Source organism: Chrysoperla carnea, chromosome 2, assembly GCF_905475395.1.
Source record: "Chrysoperla carnea chromosome 2, inChrCarn1.1, whole genome shotgun sequence".
NCBI lineage: Eukaryota > Metazoa > Arthropoda > Insecta > Neuroptera > Chrysopidae > Chrysoperla > Chrysoperla carnea.
In genome coordinates this window covers 76,083,302-76,107,592 of record NC_058338.1, presented here as the reverse complement: position 1 = coordinate 76,107,592, position 24,291 = coordinate 76,083,302, and the positions used below count along the sequence as shown (strand labels likewise).

General features: G+C 30.1%; 1 protein-coding gene across 1 annotated transcript; it reads left to right on the top strand.

Moving 5' to 3' along the window:
* Positions 1 to 2,006: 2,006 nt before the first annotated feature.
* Positions 2,007 to 23,730, top strand: LOC123292929. The gene is made up of 8 exons (XM_044873643.1): positions 2,007 to 2,173; positions 2,764 to 2,957; positions 3,232 to 3,394; positions 12,648 to 12,839; positions 13,101 to 13,312; positions 14,212 to 14,345; positions 15,210 to 15,303; positions 23,589 to 23,730. Exons 1-8 carry the CDS (start codon positions 2,009 to 2,011, stop codon positions 23,728 to 23,730), a joined length of 1,296 nt encoding a protein of 431 aa, XP_044729578.1. The 5' UTR covers positions 2,007 to 2,008.
* The last annotated feature ends 561 nt before the right edge of the window (positions 23,731 to 24,291 follow it).

Genomic DNA, 24,291 nt, shown 5'->3' with positions numbered 1-24,291 from the left:
GTTTTCAAGCCAGCGGTATGGTTTTCGATTCGTTCTTAGATTAGTATTAACAATATTATTGTATTTTCCACACCGCTAGTTTTTATCCATATCAGCCATTCGTTTGTTGTTGTTTGTTTGAACGATCTACAATATCATGACACGATGAAAGGAGATTGTGAGATATGTGTCCGTCTGTCTGAGGCATCGTAGCACCTAAGCGGATGAATCGATTTACATTTTTTTGTTTCGTTTGAGAGGTAATTTAATGGGGAGTGTGGGATAATCTTCAAAATCGATTCCGTTTGGAGAAGGCTCTGAAGAAAAAGGTAATTTAATGGAGAGTGTTCTTAGATATGTTTCAAGTACGGGTTTTTTTGTTCCGTACCCGAAAAATTTTTCGGGGGTTTTTTATATTTTGTAAATTTCACTTGTAATACTATCATTATTTGTGTTATATGTATATGTGTGACCATTTTGTTGTTTCACCGTGGAATCCAAGACCTGAAATGATTTCGAAATTTCGACTATAATGACTCAAAATCAAAAATCACGGTAGTAAGACTTGTAATCTACTAACAAGATATCTTTATTATTTACGTAGTTTGTTTATGTGTTCTTTCAGCTAAGCTAATATGGCTTCGTTAAGGAGGTTAATTCGCGACTCCAAAATACTTATTAGAGTTGACCCCTACCGATCTAAATAAATGGTGAAGAGATTGTAAAAATTATCTTAGAACATATGAGTACAGGGCATAAAGGAGAATTTCTATGAATTGATTTACGAACTAGAGTTGTTAAATATTAAATAAATTAAATGTTCTAATACCCGGGTTATTTTAGACTGGACAAACTTGAAAAAAATAGTAAGTTGTTAAAGCACACAAAAAAAATAAATTGTATTACTAGAATCGAAAACATACTTTGAAATTACCAATGCTGGCCCTCTTAAATAAACCAGGCATTCGTATCCAAGAGACTATAGGAGACACTACAATGGCGATTGCAGAGAATATAAACATCTATCTCCATGGTATAAACAAACAAAAAACCATAGAACATGTATTTTATACCATTCACAACACTAATTTGTAAGTCAGGAAGTAGAAATTTCCATTTTATATCATACTAGATTGATAAGTAAAAACCACCGCTTTATAGCCTCCACTAGCTATACACAGTTTTCAATTTTGTTAAATGTAAAGTAGTCAAAATTCATTGAGTATATCAGAATAGTTGGCCATGATTTGTTTGACATTTACTATTTTAAATTTTTACAGAATTCTTTAATTTATGGTTCAAAATGATGATCATAGATCTGTCCATCTTTTATCATCATTTTGAATCATAAATTAAAGACTTCTGTAAAAATTTAAAAAATGGTAAATGTCTAATTTAATTTAATTTTATTATTTTATTTTATTTTTTAAATATATATTTATAAATTATAGTTAGTGTGTTATTCTGATATATCAGCTATATTGCTGTATAGTTTCAGTAAAAACTATTCGCTAGTTTTAGCGTGAAAGCGTAACAAACAGAAAAATAAACAAACATGCTTACTTTCACATTTATAATATATAGGGAGGGATTTTCTAAGCTAATGTTTATACGATTTCATATTTAAATCAGCAGAGGTCATTACAGTATTTAAGAGTCGTGAATAAGTGTTTTTGTTTGTTTATACCATGGCGGAAAATAGTTTCTAGGAGTCACGAAGAATATCTTGGAAACTCAGTATAATTATTTTAAAAGTGTAAGTATTGAACTAAATTAGTTTTCTTTTTCGAAGGATTTATTTTCGTATTATGTGCATAAAAATAATAGACTCGCGTATAATCCACATCGTGTATAGTGTTGTTATAGAAACGATTGATTATACACAAATATTTTAGAATTGATTATACACAAATATTTGTATAATAGAATTTGATTTCTATTTTCTGTTTGTATTTTAACAAATAATTTATCTGAGACCTGTGTTTTTTTCAGGCACACCATAGTTTAATTTAAAACTAACGGTTTAAGTATGTATAAGCAACATAGAACTTGCCAAAATTTGGATACGAAAGAAACCAAATTAAAGGATCGGATATGTAGAAGAAAAGTATCAGAAGTGAAATATGAGGATAAAACTGTTCCTCGAATGTATTGGAAAGGTAAAATTAAAAAAGTGGAGCAACCGGTTATTCTTGTAAGTTGTATTAATAATATTATACTTTCTACTACGTTTAAGACAATACAAAGATTGCATCTACTCTTAGACGGATGATATGAAATGTATACAACAAGTGAAATGTACAAAATTTAAAAAATCCGGAACCCTAAACTCGCACTTGAAACATATCTAGGAACACTCTCCATTAAAATACCCTTTTCCTTAAAGCCATTTCCAAGTTGAATCGATTTTGAAGATAATCGTCAATTTTATAGTTTTTTCCGGCACCTAAACCCTAAACTGCCACTTGAAACGTAGCTAAGAACACAGCTTAATTAAATAACATTTCAAACGAAACAAAAAAATCCAAATCGGTTCGTCCGTTTAGGCGCTACGATGCCACAGAGAGACAGACAGATATACACACACACATAGCGATCAAGCTTATAACACCCCTTTTTTTAAGTTCGGGGGTTAAAAATACTTCACAACTTACATATTTATTGTGGCCACAATTTTTCATTTTATTAAAACAGTAGTTTAAAGTATATTAAACATAACTCATCAACCAAACATGAGAGTATCAAAAGAAACAGATCAATGTGCAAATTTTAAATTATTTTTAGCCCCACGATCGACGTAAGCAATATGTTCAGAAAATGGTACCAGAGGATGTGTTTTCCGCAATTTTAAATGTTCTTTGTTTTGAAGATGAGGATATTACTGAGGATACACACAAAAAATCATCTGTGGGCGAACTAGAGAAACTGGAACGTGTAGCCGAAACAGTGCCAAGGAAACAAGAATCATTTGAGTTACAGTAATCCTTTAACATGTTTAATAAAAAATAAATTTAACAATTTTGTTTAAATTCTTATACGTTTATTATACGTTTTCAAAATAATAGACAAAATTAAACACTAACAAAGAATAATGAAAATCTAAACTATTTTGAGTATTAACAGACGCGTTTCATTTTCATTAATCTTTGATTTTTCAATTACAAATTGATACTCAACTTTTTAAACCCTTTTTAATTTTTTTTGCTATTGATTTGATATTGTTAAAATTATTTGAATTTTTTTCTAACACAGAATACCTGAAGAAGAATTGTTACCCGGACATACATCCAAAGTGAATCCGTATATAAACTTTTTGAAGAAGTCTTCAGAGGATGCTAATATATGGCTGCCAAAGAAACCACCAGATTTTCGAGTGAAACCTTTAATTGAAAAGTCTTCAATCATTACACATAATGTAATGTAATATTAATATTAAAAATTTGAAATTATTTAATATTGCAAGTAAATAGGAAAATTTTAATTTTCATTTTACTTTGGGTTTTCTATCATAGTTTTGCAAAAATCTCAAAATCAAAAATTGCATATAATACAGGAAAAACATTTAATATATATATATATATATATATATATATATTGTTGGGAACCACTGGTTTAAACATCAAGACAGGAAACGGAGGAAATTAGTCATCAATAATACAAAATCATCCTCTCCACGAGCAACACATGTCACGTTGCTTCCAAAATCGATGAATTGCAATAAATTAATATATAAGCAAATCAATTCAATCAATTTTTGTTCAGTCTTTTTCAATATTTTGCATTGTTATAATATCGATAATTAATAAAGTTTAATTGTTAATATTTTAATTAATTGTTAATATTTTAATTAATAAAGTTTAATTATTAAAAATATTCAAGTTCATTAATTAGAGTCAGTGCAATCAACATTCTAGTCAAACAAGTTGCCTAACGTCGATAATTAATATTCAAAGATATAGTAATTAATCAACATTCTAGGCAAACAAGTTGCCTAACGTCGATAATTAGTATTCAAGAAATAAGTAATTAATCAACAATCGTAAGTCAACTTCGTAACTAGATAATATACTAGTAGCCTAGTTATATCAGAAAAGGACGTGCCTGCCAATACAAGGATAATTAACCAAGGACCTACATCCAAGGATAAGTTCCCTAATTATTGGTATACAAGTTTCGGAATCGTACTTCAAACGGTTGACCTGGTGACAGCCCTGCCCAAGCAGTCTAGTTTGGAAACCTAACGACGGGAATCCAACATAAATTGGTGAACAGCGGTGGAATACATCACATTGGAAAAGGAAAATTTCAACATTCAATGGTTCACAGTAGTGATTTGGTTGTATTTTAACGAAGCAAACCTCCTTTTGGACTGCCTTCCGACTCAACTTCGTTGCGAGCCTACGAAAAGTAGCCCTTCACTCTCAATCGTAAGTTTTATTTTAACATATTTGTGTCCATCCTCAAATCCAAATATTTAAATATCCCTTTAACAATATTTTAAATTCATATAAAATATTCAATTTAAATCAAAAACAAAATGTCACGTTCATCTTCTCCTGACGGTCAAAATATTTCAGAAGATGAAATCGACAATCAAATCGATAGTCATTTAAAAATGCCTATTTCATTCTTGTGCAAATTAATCACCCCATTCAATGGTGATCGCGAAGAAGTAGAAAACTTTTTACTCAACGCAAAACACGCACACGAATTCGCACAGCAAGATCAAATCGTACCTTTATTCGCGTACACTCTTGCCCAAATCTCAAGTTCAGTAAAAAATAAATTGAATTTATCTGAAATAACAAATTTCGAAGCATTAAAAATTGCATTGAGGAGATTATTCGTCGATCACACTCACTATACACAATTAATGGAAGATTTAGATACGATAAAACAAAAATCTAACGAAACCATTACAGAATATTACACTCGTCTCGACAAATTAACAAGTAGATGTATATCTGCTTTAAAAACGAAAAATGATAATCCGAATCTATTATGCGGTAAATTAGCATTTATCAAAGACACTGCATTAAGACGATTTATCTTTCATTCACATCCTGATATTTCACGCGTATTAAGAATTCATACAAAACTAGATAACTTAAACGAAGCATACAGTATTGCGATATCAGAAGAAAAAGCACTTCAGATGTACAAAAAATCATCTAACAATTCTTCTGAATCAAAATACTGTAAAAATTGTAAAACAAAATCTCATAATACAAAAGATTGTCGTTCAAAAAATCGTTCAAACCATCACGACAACAATTCAATTTCAGACAACAATTCAAAATTCTGTAGATATTGTAAACACAAAGGACATGAAATATCAGAATGTATAAAAAAGAAACAAAGTGACGAAAGACGAAATGCACAAAACCCTCACAATCCAAAAATAAATCATTTAAACTCAAGAATGTCCGACCTGAGTGTCGTAGAATCGGACAACTCAGCCAAACCGACACAACTAACACTCCAAATGCTAGATTAAAAAAATTAAAATTCTACTCAAACAATTCAAAAAATAAAGAATTTATCTTCCTTATCGATACAGGAGCTACAGTTTCTTTAGTAAAACATACTAACGTTACAAAAGAAACTCCATTCGATCCTAGACACGAAATTACATTAAACGGTATCGGAACATCAGACAACACAGTAAATACGTTAGGTAAAGTTCAATTAACGCTAACTGCAAACACATCTTTTGAATGTAAACATAATTTTTACTTTGTTGATGCAGGAAAAGTCAATTTAGAATTTGATGGAATAATCGGACACGATTTTCTTTCAAAATTTAATGCGAACATTAATTATTCAACAAACACTTTAACTTTATCTCACACTCCAAGTGAAATAATTATTAAACCTCGTATCCATCAAAACATACCAATTAATGTAATCAGTAATTCTACTGGTGTCATAGATAAATCAAAATTAAATCTACCTGAATCGATAATAATATCAGATAACTTCCTTATTGACAAAAATACAAAATACTATCCTATTATCAATATTTCTGAACAAGAAATCAAAATACCGATTCCCCAAATAAATCTAATAGAAATGGAAATAATTCCACAGGAACAAATCCTCTCGCTATCCAAAGAAAATAGCTCTAAAATCAATAAGGCCGATCGCCTATCTCTTTTAAATCAAAATCTTCGAACGGATCATTTAAACCGCGAAGAAAAAGAATCAATTTTACAAATTTGCAAAAATTATAAGGATCTCTTTCATTTGCCTGGTGATCAATTAACTTATACAAAAACTGTACAACATGAAATAATCACCACAGATCCGACTCCAATATTCACGAAAACGTATCGATACCCAAAAGTACACGAACAAGAAGTGAATAAACAAATCGAGAAAATGCTCGATCAAGGCATCATTCAACCCTCCTCATCTCCATACTCTAGTCCAATCTGGATCGTTCCTAAGAAACAGGACGCTTCAAAAGAAAAGAAATGGAGATTAGTTGTCGATTATCGAAAGTTGAATGACGTAACTATCTCTGATCCATACCCGATCCCCAATATCGAAGAAATCCTCGATCAACTAGGCCAATCAGTCTACTTTACGACGATTGATCTCTGTCAAGGATTTCATCAGATCAAAATGGCTGAAAAGGACAAAGATAAGACTGGCTTCACCATTCCCTCGGGAAAATCTGCGGGCCACTATTCTTTTAATCGTATGCCATTCGGATTAAAGAATGCTCCTGGAACCTTCCAAAGGTTAATGAATACCGTGCTTAGCGGACTTCAGGGCATCAAATGTTTCGTATATCTCGACGATATTGTGGTCTACGGGACTTCATTAGAAGATCATAACGAAAAATTGTGTTTAGTATTTGATAAATTACGCGAACATAATTTAAAACTTCAGCCAGACAAGTGCGAATTTCTTCGAAAAGAAGTAGCGTATCTTGGGCATATTATTACAAACGACGGAGTCCGTCCCAATAACGATAAGATTGACGCAATCACAAAAATAAAGCAACCCAAAAATCCCAAGGACATAAAATCCTTTCTCGGTTTAATCGGTTATTATAGAAAATTTATTCCGCATTTCGCGAACATTTCTAAGCCACTAACATGTCTTTTAAAAAAGGATGTTCCTTTCATTTGGTCAGAAAAATGTCAATCCGCTTTCGAAAAATTAAAAACAATCCTTACAACAGAACCTATTCTCCAATATCCGGATTTCAACAAACCGTTCATCCTTACAACTGATTGTTCGAACGAAGCATTAGGTAGTGTATTATCTCAAGGAGAAATCGGTAAAGATTTACCCATTGCATATTATTCTCGAACATTAAATGCCGCGGAAAGAAACTATTCGACAACAGAAAAAGAGTTACTCGCGATCGTTGATTCTGTAAAACATTTCAGACCCTATTTATTTGGTCAAGAATTTACCATTGTTACAGATCACCGCCCCCTTACGTACCTCTTTTCGTGTAAAGACCCCTCTTCACGACTAGTCCGCTGGAGGCTAAAATTAATGGAATATACTTATAAAATAATATACAAGCCGGGAAAAGTTAATTCAAATGCCGATGCACTCAGCAGACCAATACACAGCATAACCAATAACAACGTTACAATAAATAGCCTAACAAATAAAAATTTTAAAAATTTTCAACGTTTTCATCAAGAAAACCTCGATGTAAAAGTTCCTAGTAGAGAAATATCTACACTAGAAAACATTCGAAACCTAGTCGTACCTTATTCTTGCGACCTATCTGAAAACAATAATTATTCATACTATCTAGAAAAAAACTGTCCAACCCTTCATAGAAACTTCACGAATCACAGACCAGGAGAAGTAGCAATCATAAATTCAAACCAAGAGAAACAAAGAATAATTCTCTTGTTCGTAAAACAATTTTATAACGACATAATCGACTACAAAACCTTATTTAATTGTATGTTAAATCTTAGGTGCATTATGCATTTACAAAATTTGGACAACATTACAATAACAAATATTTCGTTCAATAACCCTATCATTAAACTAGAAACGTTCTATTCAATGATCCAATACTTATTCGAAGACAAAATCGTAAGAATTCTTCAGCACGTGAAAATTAAAGTCACTACACCCGAAAATATAGAAACGGTATTGAAAGAACATCACGATCATCCATTAGCAGGCCATCCAGGCTTCAATCGAATGTACGACGCGATTCGAGAAAATTATTCTTGGGACACTATCAAACAAGACGTACAAAATTATATAAAAAAATGTAAAATTTGTCAAACAACAAAAACAAATTTCAAACCCAACAAGTCCCCTATGATAATAACATCAACCTCTAGTTCATTCAATGAACAAATTGCGTTAGATATTATGGGACCCTATCCCGAAACGCCAAATGGAAATCGTTTCGTCCTCACCATACAAGACGATTTAACCAAGTTCATTCAAGCATACCCTCTATCTAGTCACAATGCTGAAATAGTAGCCATCCATCTCCTTAAATACTGTTCAATTTTTGGATTTCCTACATACATCCTAACAGACCAAGGAACGGAATTCACATCCAAACTATTTAAAGAGATCTCCAAACTACTCGAAATCAAACACAAACAAACAACGCCATACCGACCACAATCGAACGGAAGTTTAGAACGTACCCATCTTACCCTACGCGATTTCATACGATGTTACGTCGATAAAAGTAAAGACAACTGGGACGAGCTGCTAACATTAGCCACTCACTCTTATAATACCCACAAACACAAATCCACTCACGAAATTCCGTATACTCTCGTGTTTGGAGAAAAGCCTAAGATTCCATCACAAATTGAAAAGCCAACCAACAAACCAACTTACTCTAATTTAGCTCAAGATGTAACGAATAAACTAAAAGTAATACGTGACACAGCTAAAGAACAATTAATAAAAACGAAAAGTAATACAAAACAATACTACGACAAAACACATAATCGAACTCTGCCATTCGCAGAAAATCAGTTGGTTTTACTAAAGGACAATTTAGCCAAAGCGCGAAATCAAAAACTGAATCCCGAATATCGTGGACCCTATAAAATCATTCAACTCCACAACAATAATACCGCAACAATAGAAATATCAAAAGAAAAACGTCGAACTTTTCACCTTAACCAACTTAAACCCTTTGTTTCAGACTCAGAAACATCTAACGAAAGCGACAATGAGATCGATCCTTCTGCTGACAATCCTATCGATCCAGGTCCTAGCACTAGCCACTCATAAAATAGAACCCATCAATTCTTCAGCCGGGCTATTCTATAAAAATCTAGGTAACGCTAAAATTAGTAACCAAAAATTCTCTCTAGTATTATTTTACAATTTAACTCTCTTAGATAATCAATTAGAATTAGTTAAATATCATTACACAAAAGCCGTATCATTATGTCATATAACAGATGAGGAAAACTACAACGTCTTTTATTGCACTAACCAAATCAAACTCATTCATAATACCTTAATAAAAATTCAAAATAAAATAGACATTCTCGAAAAACATACAAGACAAAAACGAGGACTCATTAACGGAATATCATATGGACTCAAATGGTTATTCGGAACACCTGACGCAGACGACGCAATGTTTTATTCTGACTCTATAAACTCGTTAATTGACGATCAAAAACAAACACACACGTTAATGCAACAACAAATAAGAATAATCTCTTCAACAATTCAAAATTTCAACAATACATTAATGAATCTAAAAAATAATGAATACATTCTAAACTCAAATTTAGAACAATTCAATAATTTCTCAAAAATTACAACTAATCTAATAAATAAGGAAAGACACGGAGTTCAAATCGTTGAACACATAACATTACTTTCAAATATCGCAAACGAATTACTTTTACAAATTGAAAAATATCTTTTAGATCTTGCATTAATCAGACACGGTATTATCGACTATAACACAGTCAACCCTCAAACCTTATATGATGAATTAAAATTAATTTCTTATAAATATTCTCTTCCAATACCACTATCGCCAGAAAATATAGAACGCTATTATAAAATAATAGATATTAAAGCTTTCCTTCAAGACAAGAACTTAGTCATCAAACTAAATATCCCCATTAGTTCCATAAACGAATACGATTTATTCCAAGTTTATCCATTACCAACCCCACATTCAAATAACTCCTTTATTTTCTCATATATTCAACCAGAAAATCCATATATACTACTATCCAAACCCAGAACACAGTATGCTATGTTAAAAACTTTAGAAAAATGTGAAGAAGTCTACAATCTACAATGGTTATGTAAATCAATCTCAATATTTCACAAGAATGATCAACACAATTGCGAAATTCAATTATTTTCAAAAATAACGAAGAACATTCCATCCTCATGTCAAATAAAAACAATGCATGCGGACATCGAAATTTGGCAAAATATAAATCCAACGCAATGGTTATTCGTTACTTCAAAACCAACTGCATTGAACATTTTGTGTTATAATGGAAAAACACCAGACCATGAAGAAATCATCGATAAAATGGGAATCCTCACATTGAATTCAAACTGTAAAGCATACACCGATACAAATACACTGGAACCAGAAACTCTTTTAAACAATAAATCAACTACAATAAAAATTCCAATAACAGATATCACTCAAGATGATTGTTGTATCAAACATGAAATCAATACAACACTCAATACTCTTCATCTACAACCCATAAAATTCGCTCACATGGATCTTAATGAATTAAAATTCGCCCAACATCGACTTCAGCAATTTGATGACATACTACAAGAGCAATTATCGAAACCATTCATCATCAAGCATTCATCCTGGTTCACAACGGCAATATCAATAACCACTGGAATAATACTTCTCACAATCCTATATAATGTATCCAAATGGTGTGGTCTATTCAAATTAGCATCAAACATTCTCTGCTGTACTAAGGCACCTCGGAATAATCAAAGCTCACCTTGTATCAAAATATTCAACCAATGTTATTCAAGCAAAGAAGATCAACCGCAAACTACATTGTATAACGTAAAATACAACGCTTCAGATGAACAATTAGTATCAGCACCACCAGTTTCAAATCCACCACCATATTATGTCACAAACAAAATTAGCTCCAGACGATCAACTTCATCTTCAGATCAAATCCGTCCACATAAGAAAACTCATCCCACACTCAACAACGACTTAGATTGAAATTTCAACCCGTAATTCCAATCTTCAACCCTGGGAGGTGTGTTGGGAACCACTGGTTTAAACATCAAGACAGGAAACGGAGGAAATTAGTCATCAATAATACAAAATCATCCTCTCCACGAGCAACACATGTCACGTTGCTTCCAAAATCGATGAATTGCAATAAATTAATATATAAGCAAATCAATTCAATCAATTTTTGTTCAGTCTTTTTCAATATTTTGCATTGTTATAATATCGATAATTAATAAAGTTTAATTGTTAATATTTTAATTAATTGTTAATATTTTAATTAATAAAGTTTAATTATTAAAAATATTCAAGTTCATTAATTAGAGTCAGTGCAATCAACATTCTAGTCAAACAAGTTGCCTAACGTCGATAATTAATATTCAAAGATATAGTAATTAATCAACATTCTAGGCAAACAAGTTGCCTAACGTCGATAATTAGTATTCAAGAAATAAGTAATTAATCAACAATCGTAAGTCAACTTCGTAACTAGATAATATACTAGTAGCCTAGTTATATCAGAAAAGGACGTGCCTGCCAATACAAGGATAATTAACCAAGGACCTACATCCAAGGATAAGTTCCCTAATTATTGGTATACAAGTTTCGGAATCGTACTTCAAACGGTTGACCTGGTGACAGCCCTGCCCAAGCAGTCTAGTTTGGAAACCTAACGACGGGAATCCAACAATATATATATATATATATATATATATATATATATAGTCAAAACTTTAAGGTTGATCGGACATTATGGCTATGCATAAATAAAAAGCTGATTTTTTTTTTCAATTCTGAAGAAAGGTTTTTATGTAATAATTAGAATTTTAACATGTGAATAGCAAATGTTGAATGTACGCATACATTCCTGGTAATGTTGCTCCACAAAATTAAAAAATTAAAAAAAAAAAAAAAAAATAGTCTGATGAAGTCTATTACAAAAGCAATTATTTGTTATTTTTGTTTATTAAATAATTACATTAATTCGATTACTAGCGATGTTAGATGCCATTTATATTTAAATAATTAATTTACCTTCAAATCAAAATTTGTATTAATATCTGTAAAAAAAAAAAAAAAATTGGATTTTACTTTTATGCAGTGTGCTTTCAGATCAACCTTAACAGGAAACTAAACTATACGGAAATTATTCAAAATTCAGGGTACTGTAGAAAATCAAAGATTTACTTGAAGAAATTTTTATATCTAAAACCATTTTAAAAGTCAAAAAGTATTTATCATGTATAACAAATCAAATTTCCAAAGTTACTCTTGATGCAGAACAGCAAACTTTTTTTCGCCCAAAACAGAAATTTCATGTTTTCAATGGGAGTACAAAATAAATAAACATAGATAATTTTTGATTAGCCATAATTATTTTTTTTAACTGGATTGTTCTATGTATCAATAATATTTGAAAAACTTATCATTTCTTCTTACTTCTTAGATTATTAACGACTTTGTTGAATGGCTAAATACATTAGGACCAATCAATTCGGATATATCATTAAATGAAAAAACCCTTCAAAAAATGTTCCGGATAGGAATAAATGAATTTGCAATTAAATCACTTTGTATTGATGTCAAAGAGATGGGATCGGTCCCGTTTGCTGTTGCCAACGCTACTCAACATCCTGAAGTAAGTAAATGAAATTTTGATAAAAATTATTTTTCGGGAATAACTATCTAGGCTTTTATTTCAATTCTAATACAAGTAAGTCCATCTAGAAGACAATAGCTTTAACTACTACGATCAATTCTATAACATAGTATTTTGTTAAAAGCTCGAAGTACTCTATTTATGCGTTTATTCAATTCGATGCTCATAGAATATATAACATAGAAACAAACCATTCAATGTAGCTCTATCTAGAACCCATGCTTCGTATTTGTATTATAGAAATCAACACGCAGAGTTTTGCAAGAAAATCTGGCTAGAGATATAAAAGCGGAAAAATTAAAGAAACATACACACGCATTCGGTTCTGCATTACCCGTTGAGTTACAAAAATTTCCACCACATAACGACACATATAATAGATGGATTAAATGTTCAATTCCAAACGAATTGAAAACAATGGAATGTGTTTTTAAAGACATCACAGAGATCAAGTAAGTATTATCAAAAGATTTCGTAAGGAGTTTAAACGATCGCAGCCTTTACATAGTCAAAATAGGGAATATTCAGGAAATTTAAATTTGGTTAAAATATTTTTTTTCCCGTAACTTTATTGGCTGGAAATTTTTACTAAACCATCATTTTAGTGATTAATATTATTTTAATTACTTTGAATTAATAAAAGTACAAATTTATTGAGAGAAATTTAAATTTCTTAAACGGACGTGACGTCATAGTATGTGGCTTGTCAGATTTGTTGACATACCGTATGGTATTAATTACTATATTTGGTATTACCATGGATATATACTATAAGTACTATATACGTGGGTATTACACCTGTAGTAAACAGTACATTGAATTGTCACCAACTGATAGCTCACATATTGACACGCCATTAACAGAAAGCCCCCGACTAAAAGCTGAGGGTTATAAGCTTAATGAAATGTGTGTCTGCCTGTTGCAGTTGCTCAAAAGTGTTACTAGCCATGTCTCAAGTGCGAGCTTAAGGTTCCGTACCGGAAACAACTGAAAAAGAGGTGAAGGTCTTCAAACAGCTGAGCATATTTTCTTGAAACATAGCCATAAAAGAATCAATCAGACTTGATTTTTTGTCGGGGGTTTCTTTAAATTTTTAATTAAATATTTTTTTTACTAATGATTGCATTATCCACTAAAATCTCTCCTTTAGAAAATATTACCAATTTTTTCAATTTGATTACCTTTCGCAAAGCATTTAGCACTGGGCTAGCACAGACGATTCATTCAACCTTTCTTTAACATTAAACCATGTCGAAAAAAATTTACCACAAAGAACTTTCTTTTCCACCGAGAAAAGTGCTGTTATCAATATTGAAACATTGTTATTTTAACAATTTAATTTATTTTATAGCTCTGTTAAAGCCTACTGTCAATGGTTAATTGATCATCCGAAATTACCAAGGCCACAATATTTAGTTGATATGGGCTTATTAAATCCTAAATACTGGAAACAAACTATGTCAGTTGATACGAGAGAACTGGAAGGTATTATTTTTTATATGCCTTTATTTATAATTTTTTTAAACGCTTTTATAATATGGCTGATATTTGTTTCTGAGTTTGACATATACTTAAGTGGAAGTATTTTTTGATTTAACATTCTGCACACATTGCATGTTATACTTTTTTCTTCAAATTTCCGTGATATTGAAAGTGAATTATTTTCTTTGCAGCTTCATCTTCAATATTTTCAAAGCTTGAGAATGAATGAAAATATCAAATTTCAATCGAGTTTGCCGACGTTATAAAAAAAATCCAGGTTTAATCTTACGCTATCGTGGTTACCTATAATTTCAATCCTATACCTCGTGAAAAACTATAATACCTAATAATTATTTTGTGGTAGTTAACCACGATCAAAATCATTAGGAAAACGATTTTCTATAGATTAAAATTCTATAACGCGAAATTTCTGCCATTGTGTTTTAAACAGAAACTAACTTTCCGGCAAATGATTATGCATCGAACATCGATACATGTCATACGATATAGCTTAGCTAATTTGTGGTAAGAATTAAAAAAATAACGAATACGCAAGCCTAGAATTAGATTTAGAATTTGAAGAAAAAAACAATATCTCTGTAATAGAACGAAGTCCATTTATTAATATATACCAAGAAAATTACGCATTTGGTTCGTAAAATTTTGAAACGAGTAGTTTCTCAACGTTAAGTCGTAGATTTTTAATTTTCGAAAAAGTTTCGAGGTCAACTCTGACAGCACCTGGCAAATTACGTGTATTAATTTTCGCTGATTTTTTAGGGTTTTGATGCCAAAAAAAAAGCATTTAACAATTTGTCGTTTATATGTAATCGAACGAAATACATTGATTAATATTTATTTATTTAGCCTTTATTGCTGCAACATTAAAAAAAGAATACCCGTCGCTAGAACGACAAAGCAAAAAATCCATCACCTTTGATCGTGCAAGTATGAGTATGACGTAAAGTTTGTTTATTAAATTATAATAAAATGTGTATAATTTATATTTATTTAAATTTGTATTTTTTCCAATTTTCATTAAACCAAACAGTTATTTCAATTTTTTACTCTCATCTTTTTTTTTTAAATTGCGTGAGGTATTTAGAGAAGAGAAATAAAAATTTCAATAAACGATTTCTGAAAACTTTTTCTCCATGGAAAGCATTTAGCGTAGTAATATAAGTAAGGATATGTAGATTATAATGTTTTACTTGGCAATTGGTGGAAATTTGTGTTTTTAACCCCCGAATTAAAAAAGGGGTGTTATAAGTTTGACTGCTATGTGTGTGTGTGTGTCTGCCTGTCGGTGGTATCGGATGAACCGATGTTGATTTTTTTTATTTGAAAAGTTATTCAATAGAGTGTGTTCTAAGCTATGTTTCAAGTTCGAATTAAGGGATCCGTACCCGAAAAAACTAAAAATTGGCCATGATCTTCCAAATCGGCTCAGTTTAGAAAAGGTTTTATTGAAAAAGGCAATTAAAAGGAGAGTGTTCTTAGATATGTTTCAAGTTCGAATTTAGGGTTCTGTACCAGAAAAATTTGTTGGTAGTTTCTTAAATTTGGTAAATTTCACTTGTTTATAGTCTAATTAAACGTCCAAAAATGGAAGGTAAGATGGTTCCTAAAAACTAAGTGTATAAGAAGATTTGAAATATTTTCTTTGTGGTATAATAATAAAACATTGATAAATTAGTTCAGATATTAAACAGCTCTTTTCTGCTTTTCTGCTTTTTTTTTTTTTGTGCTTATAAAGAACTTTAATAACTATACCCAAATTTAAGATGATCTTATGAAAACATTTTTTTGAGAAAAGTGGATAATAATTATTAATTTCAAATATGAATAAAAATTTTTATTATGATAATTTCAAATTGGTTCAAATGTGATCGAATAAATTTAAAAAAAAATTTTTTTTAATGTTTAGAAAGTCTTAACACATTTTCTAAATTATTTCAGTTTAAAAAACATTTAGAGACGAAATGTCATTAAATCTTCTAACAATACCCAAAAGACATTTGTCACCTTGTTTTGATTTGATATTATTTAAAAAAAAAATCATTTTTCACCTCTATATACAGTGTCATCCTGAAGCAAATAAATTTAATGAGCATAAGTTATTTGAGGCTTTAATCGAGACCATAGTGTGATATTTATGAAAATAAAGTTTTTTTCTTTTCGTGTTTTTCGACAATATGTTGTTATTCTACTTACGTAAAGAAAATCAAGAGAGACAACACAAAAGATGGAAAGTATCCATCCTTAATAACTCTTGACCTGATTTGATTAGTATTTTGAGAAAAAACACGTTGATTTAGGTATCGACGAGAAAGTTCAAAATCGTACCTAGAAAATTTTAGGTTTAATTCCTTCACCACCAACCACCCCAACTTTGAAATTTCAAATGGCACTTCCTACTTTGTGATACCTCATTTGAAAGGGCATAAAACTCTTTCTTTAACCATCATAAAAAAATTGAAATCAATCAATTAGTTCTTAAGATACTACATAGAAGATGGACTGTATGAATTTAAGCTTCTGGGTATTCTGGGTAGAGTTATCAAGGATGGATACCTTTGTTTATCTTGAGAACCAATCCTGTAGTTTATCTAGAGAACCAATCAATCTTTTCCATTTTTTAACCGACTTCAAACAAAAATAAAGGAGGTTCTCAATTCGATAAAAAAATATGTTTGTTACCTCAGAACTTTCGACTGGGTGAACCGATTTTGATTATTCTTTATCTATTTGAAAGCTAATGATTCCCGTGTGGTCCCATTTCATTTTAATACAGTTCTGACAACGACATCCATGAGAAAACACTAAAAGTCTTAACTTTGCATTAAGTATGCACGACAAGAGGACGAATAACTCAATATCACGCAAACCGATTTCGATGATTCTTTTTTAAGTGATAAATTAGTTAGTGTACTTCACTAAAAATCACATAGTAAAAAAAAACTTTTAACAAAAAAAAAACCGACTTCAAAAGAAAAACTTTATTATTATAAAAACAAATTAATATGCACTAAAAAAAAAAAAAAAAACGATAATATAATGTAGTTAAAATTATCATTATCTTTTGTGTCGGTGTCAGCCAAGCTAATGTAGTAAACTGTTCTGTCACAGTTGTTTCTTGGCTGACACCGACTTCAAAAATAACAATAATTTTAACTACATTATATTATCGTTATTTTTTTATTTTTTAGTGCATATTAATTTGTTTTGTAAAAGTTTTTCTTTTTAAGTCGGTTTTCTTTTTTTAAGAGTTTTTTTTTATTTTCATGGTGAGTAGAGAATTTTATGCCCTTTGAAATGATGTCTAACACGGTAGGGGGTGCTATTTGAAATTTTAAAGTTGGGTTCGCTAGAGGCAAAGGGGTGAAGCTTTAATTTCTCTTTCACCCTCGATATCTAAATAGACGTGTTTTAAAATAAAAATCACATCGGGTCAAGACTTATTAAGAGTGGATACTTTTGAAATCTGTATACGGGTATATAAAATTTGTTTCAATATATGTATATCAAATTTTTCTTAATATTTGAGGAAACATTTATTACGGTCTTCGACGGACGTTACACTTAGCACCTCTATATAGAGGTATATAGATTCGTTTTACACCAATTTATTTTTTCACAAATAAAATCATGACCAAGTAAGTGTGAAAAAATAACAACATAAAATTTCCCTTTCACTATTTATTAAGAAATGCGAATAAACACATCACAATATTGTGTGTAAGTAGTTAAAGGTACTTTGTAACGTAAGTCGATGTGCTACTTATGGTCTCACTTTACTACCAACAATGAGAGTAAACACAAATGATTACATCAAAAGTGGTTTTCTTAATGTCATCCAATAAAAAAAAAAAAAACATAAGAATCAGTAAGTTGTGAACAATCACAACAATATAATAACGATATTAAATCGTATTTGATTTGATGTCAATCTTTTGAAACATAAATAGTTTTTCCACAAGTGTTTTACCTTAGATTTTTCCATGTTTTACTGTGTGTGTTAAGTTTCTTTGCTCATATAAATTTTGGATGGTCAAATGTGTCCATCTTCTTCGAAGGAAATTTTTTTTAATGCTAAAATCACGAAGGACTTATAAGAATTTGGTGAAGTGTAAAATTCAGTATTGTTAACAAGACTTTAAGCCGAAATGTAATATGTATAAATTTTAAACTTATTCTCTATACATTTCATGTCCAAAAAAGGCACTCAATTTTTGTTAAAGAAGTTTAAAACGTTGAACTTGATTGTGTAGAGCCCTTTCAGGTACTAACAGGGTTCATTTTAAATATAAAGAAGTGTATTTGCCGGTGCGGCACTTAACCAAAAGTGTTTTGTCCAAGCAAGTAGAAATTTAGGACTGTTGTGAAAAAACGAAAACATGTATTATGAGAATAGTTCTTGATGGTTACAAAATATTTATCAATTGCAATGCAAATGATAGGAGCTTTTTCATAAATCTAACTGCATTTATTTCATGTGTGGTAAGTGGTTTTTTTATTTTTCTTATGTTTCTGATCTTCTGATTACTTCGATGACCCTTCAGGTAAGAAGGATATACGACCAAAGTCACCCGCAGGTATTTACCTTAAAAATAGAATCTGATAAATAGTTAATCTATAATAAATACCGCTTTGTCGGGTGTCGAACAAAATATTTTCATGTTTTTGTATTCAATTATCTATTTTACCTTACCTAAGGACAAAATATACGATAGTTCAATATAGTCCACGAGATAGTACCATAGAAACTTTGTGAGTTGCTTCTTTTGGCGAATCTAAAAAATTGTCTCTCTACGACTTTTTTCATAAGTGCTGCGTTTTTGAATGAGCATGATAACGTCACATTGAAGCTATCGGTATGAAAAGCCACAGCAGGGAATTTTTCGAACACTTGATAACATTAATAGTTACTTTACAAAAAAAAAAAAAAAAAAAAAAATATATATATATATATATATATATATATATATATATATATATATATATATATATATATATATATATATATTTTGTCCGACAAAAATACTATATCACTGAGCTTGTCTACCACCTCGAAGATGCCGTGCTTTAGTATTTTTGTTTTTCAATACACATAGTTCACTTTTGCTGAATTTTTTAAATAGTTATTAATGCTTTCATACAGTCATGGCGCCCAAAAATCCTACTATCAACCCAGATGAAGATACTTGACCGTGTATGTGAGTGGTCCGGCAAATCTGTACAGGCATAAGGCTAGCTGTGGCGAGTTACCAACCAACTAGCCACAAGCAGGGGCATCGTCGTTTTTTTTTCTCGACCGAGTAGAAATCATCCGGTTAGCTGTAGCGTGCGTGGGCTCAAGCCTGCACAGGTATACCTGTCCCGTATAATTTTGCAGGTTTAACTGTTCAGATATACCGTTACGTGTATGCCCAGCCTTACTCACACCGTACATAAGCTGTGTGTATATATCCATACATGTGTTATGTAGCTTAACTGTGTTGTCGAAGTGAAGCTTTTATCATTAAATTGTTTGTTATAAGATGGTGCAATATATCACACAACAGGATGAGTGATTGATATATTTATTGAATGATTCTAGTAAAAAAAATACAACTTACGAAGTTTATATTTCCCGTATCAAATGTTGTTCCACCTCATCGAAATTTTTAGTGGGAAAAATGTATGTGGAAAAATACATTTAGTAGATTTATATTGAATCAGGTAAGTTAAGTGTGTATTTTTTTGTCATATGTGTGTAGTACGAAATGAAATTTTTGATTTTTATCATGGTATAAGATTATAATCGAAAATGGATGGCTTTATCATTATAAGTTTGAGCTTGTAGTATACAGTCTCTTAATATTATGGATATATAAATAAGATGTCCTATAATGCGTAAAGAATAAATTGGAGGCAATATAGAAACACATATGATCTGCATCGATTTTTTTAGTATTTAAAATATCCAACACAAAATGTTATTTAAATCATCTACAAAATCTATAAATTTTGTATATAAAGATAATCTTTTCATCCAAAAATTGTTTAAATATAGACAATTTTTTGTACCAAAATATGCTAAATATAGTCTAAAATGTTCAAAAATATTTAAATTTGGCCCACTTTTATAGGGAAAAATATAAGCTTTAAAAACTTAAATACATATCTATCTCTTTGATCCTAATATATTAGGATCAGTTAAAAGTTAATTCACTATAGAATATTTTTAGGATATTATATTAGGATCAGTTGAAAATTAATTCACTATAGGATATTTTACTATGTTTGAAAAAGTACTTCAAAATGTTGACTGTCCTACTAAAAAGCCACAAATAAATTTATTTCGGCAAAATAAACACGCATTTTTGCCATAAAATTAAATTAAATTTTGAACCTTTTTTATTCTTGAAAGAATTGCATTTTGGTGACGTAATATTGGTAAAAACAACAATCGTGTATGTAATTATTATATGTATAAAGTTGATAGTAACCTGCAATTACTATGAAAACTGTCAATAAATTAATAATTAATGGGTGTTATTTTTGCCTATAGGTTTTAGGTCACGTGATATATAGATTAAAAATTACGACGTTTAATTTTAATATAATTAAACAATAGTGTGCTTTTATCAATCTAAATCACAATATTACTACATCATTTTTAATGTTTATCGAATTTCATAATTTATTTTTAACTACCGAAAGTAGCCTATTCAGCATTATTTTTTTACACATTGTATATCTGCTTGTCATTGTTCTCCATAAGAGTAAGGCGTATAACCGATCGTATTTCTACCAAATACTAGAGAGCAAAACGGCAACAGCTTAAAGTCATTTTATTGAGTGCTTAGGATTATTACACGCTTTCTACAACGTAACATGCCCGGGCTGGTTATTTACAGAACGTTATCGACCGATAGTATCGGCTAAACGCAGCCATTGTTTAATATTTCGTATAAGAAAAGGCTACTTCGAGCATGAATACAATGCGTATAGAAATATATATTCTTTTTGAAATTGCATTCATAAATGCAGTTGCACTTAAATGCAATCATTTTCATTTTTAATGTGGATACTTAAAATGAGATACAGTATTATATAAAATAACTATCATACAATACTACTTTGGGCACCCACTGGGACAATTTTAATTGTTTTATATAGTATTTATACTTGTATAGAGTGATTTTCTAAAAAGTCTCCACTTTTAAATTTCGAAAACGAAGTCTTGAGTATTTTTAAATTCGACGTCAGTGTCAACAAACAGAGGTCAACTTCGTCTTTTTAAATGGAATTACATGTCTTCGTAGAAAAATTCTTGTTGTTTACGCCAAAAACACCAAAAATTTTTTTAGCCCCTTATTTCAAGTATTTTTGGGTAAAAAAAATTTCCACTAAGAACATTTTTAATCATCACCTAATCCACAAAAAGTTTTTGTCATGCTATTATTATAGTTTTTAAACTTTAAGAACCGTAAAATTGGAGAGAAGAAGAATTTACAATAAAAAATATGTGGTTCCATGTAAAAAACAAAGTTGACCATATAAACGTCTCCGAATAAAAACCAACCACTGTATTTCATAAGCCAATATTGTTCTAAAGTTTTATGATTTTGCATCCCCTTTATCGAAATATGAGAATGAAAACTTTTTAAAAAATCATTCTGTATATTTATTTTTTCTGTTTATGCTCTAGTAAGATGATTTATGCATTATAGTTACCTACAGCTGAAGAACAAATTATTAGTATTTTTTATTTACTCTTGCTTTTGTTACTATTTGCTTTTTATTATTATTTAATAAAAGAATTGTTTTATTAATTGTACCGAATAACTTTTACAACTTCCGCGCAGTTAATTTATACATTATCTAATTATTACGTTATGATAATATTCAAATAATTTTAATTTATTTCCGTTGAATTATATTCCAGTTATAACTTTCAGAAGAACTTAGCTTCAATTCGATTTTTGAATGAATAGTGCGCGAAGTGTTTTTATTAAAATGTTTATTCCTTGAGATTTAAAAATACTACCCTGTGTTCAATAGAAGATAAGAAGCTGACATGTATCATTGTGTAAAAATTCTGTCTGATTGGTTGATAGATTGTTTAATGATGATATGACAAAACTTTTGATTCATCATCTAGGTTGAGAAAGTTGAGTTTTGAAGATATTAGGTTTTCAGTTGCTGGAATGTTAAAAATTTTTGTTTTCCCTTATAACTGGGTGTTATCGAGTACTAAATGAACTACGTCGTCAATCATACATTTTAAATAATAATTTACAAAAATTTAAGACCATAGTTTTTAACCGTAAAATGGTTAAAATTAGAATGGTCAAGTTGCTATAGGTTTATTTTATAGTCGATAATACCCAGTTTGCGGGGTTCATCAAAAATTTTATATTTATGCCTATCAAGCAACCAAAAACTGCCCCTTAACCATAAAATACATTTGGATCGAAATAAAGTTAAAAAGTCCGACTAAAATCATTCATTTTGGATTATAATCTCAGATAAAGTAAAAGAGTTATACGTTTAGAATGAGGGTAAACATTATTTGAAAGCATTTTCATTTAATATTAATTGTAAATTTTTATAAGCCAAATTGGAGAAATTAATTGTAACTTCAATTTGTCAGCCTAATGTTGTTTCATTAAATTTTATGTTTACCAAGATATATTTGCTAAGAAAAAAAAATGTGCTAAAATATTCTACTTAAAATTTTATATAAATATAACGTAATGATGTAGGTACTTTTTACTTTATCTCAGAAAAACTTGTTAAAAACTGCTAGGCAGTTCCTGTATGTCGAATTTTCACGAGATTTAAATTGAATATTAAATATGCCTCAATGCACAGGGCTAAAATTTTTAATTTAATAAACAGTTTCTTAAAGGTGAAAATTATCTTCCTATTTCATTAATAATTCAATAAGCAATCAATCATGTAATAATAAATCATCCACGAAATATTTTGTTTATCCAAGTGAAACAATATTTCAAAAGGTTTACTTGTCGAAATAAAGGGTATTATTTCATTGCTTAAACTATTTCATTACTATCAAAGCAATAGTTGATTTTTAAACTATTAAAAATTTGATGAAGTAAAAACTAGAAAGTTTTGTTTAAAATAATGTTTAAGAAATTTTCGTTGGTATTGCATGTTATCTTGTGGTGGGCGGGTACAGAAATATTGGTATGTAATTAACAAAATATTGAACTATAAATAATTGTCAATTTTCAGGTTCCTTGAATATCGAATTGAAATGGTGCTTCACTCAAGTTTATCAGATGAATCATTAGACGATGGAATACTACGTTTGCCAGCGCTTCCATCAAAAATGGAAGCTCTGACTACATTCCGTAAGTGTATAATAACAACCTAAATCATTTCGCTCCAAGTAGATGCTTCTTATAATTTCGATAGTCTCGTACAGGGTGGGCCATTTTAATCTATTATGGCTAATAGCTTAAGAAAAAGTTTTAGAGTTTAATGCAAGAGTAAAATAGTCAATTTATATCCTAAAAAGTAAGAGATGGAATAATTCTTTAAATTAGAAAGTTGATCTTCATAAAAAAAGGCAACATTTTTTTTACACTTTTTCGAAAATTGACATCTTTTGGAGGAAATGCGACTTAAATATATTCTATTATTGCATTTAATCGAAAAAAAATACGTTAGCTTTAGAAAAAAGTTATTATGGACAATAAGATCAATAATGACATATTTTGCTGAAAGCTAACGATTTTCGAAAAAATGTTTTTATTATGAGAATCAACTTTCCAATTTAAAGTGTTAACTGGCTTTTAGACAGTTAAAAGGCTATGCTACACTTGAAAATTTGGTTATCCAAAATTGGGAGGCGTTTTTTGATACCTGCCATACGAAAAAATTTTCGTCATCAAATTCTTAAGTCATTAAATTAAACTTTAAATTTGTATAATTA

Excerpts from the sequence above, each read along its gene's own strand:
- LOC123292929 (XM_044873643.1), top strand. The coding sequence starts at position 2,009 with ATGTATAAGCAACATAGAACTTGCCAAAATTTGGATACGAAAGAAACC. Across the intron at positions 2,958-3,231 it reads CAAGAATCATTTGAGTTACA|AATACCTGAAGAAGAATTGT; the intron begins GTAATCCTTTAA and ends TTTCTAACACAG. Across the intron at positions 3,395-12,647 it reads CTTCAATCATTACACATAAT|ATTATTAACGACTTTGTTGA; the intron begins GTAATGTAATAT and ends CTTACTTCTTAG.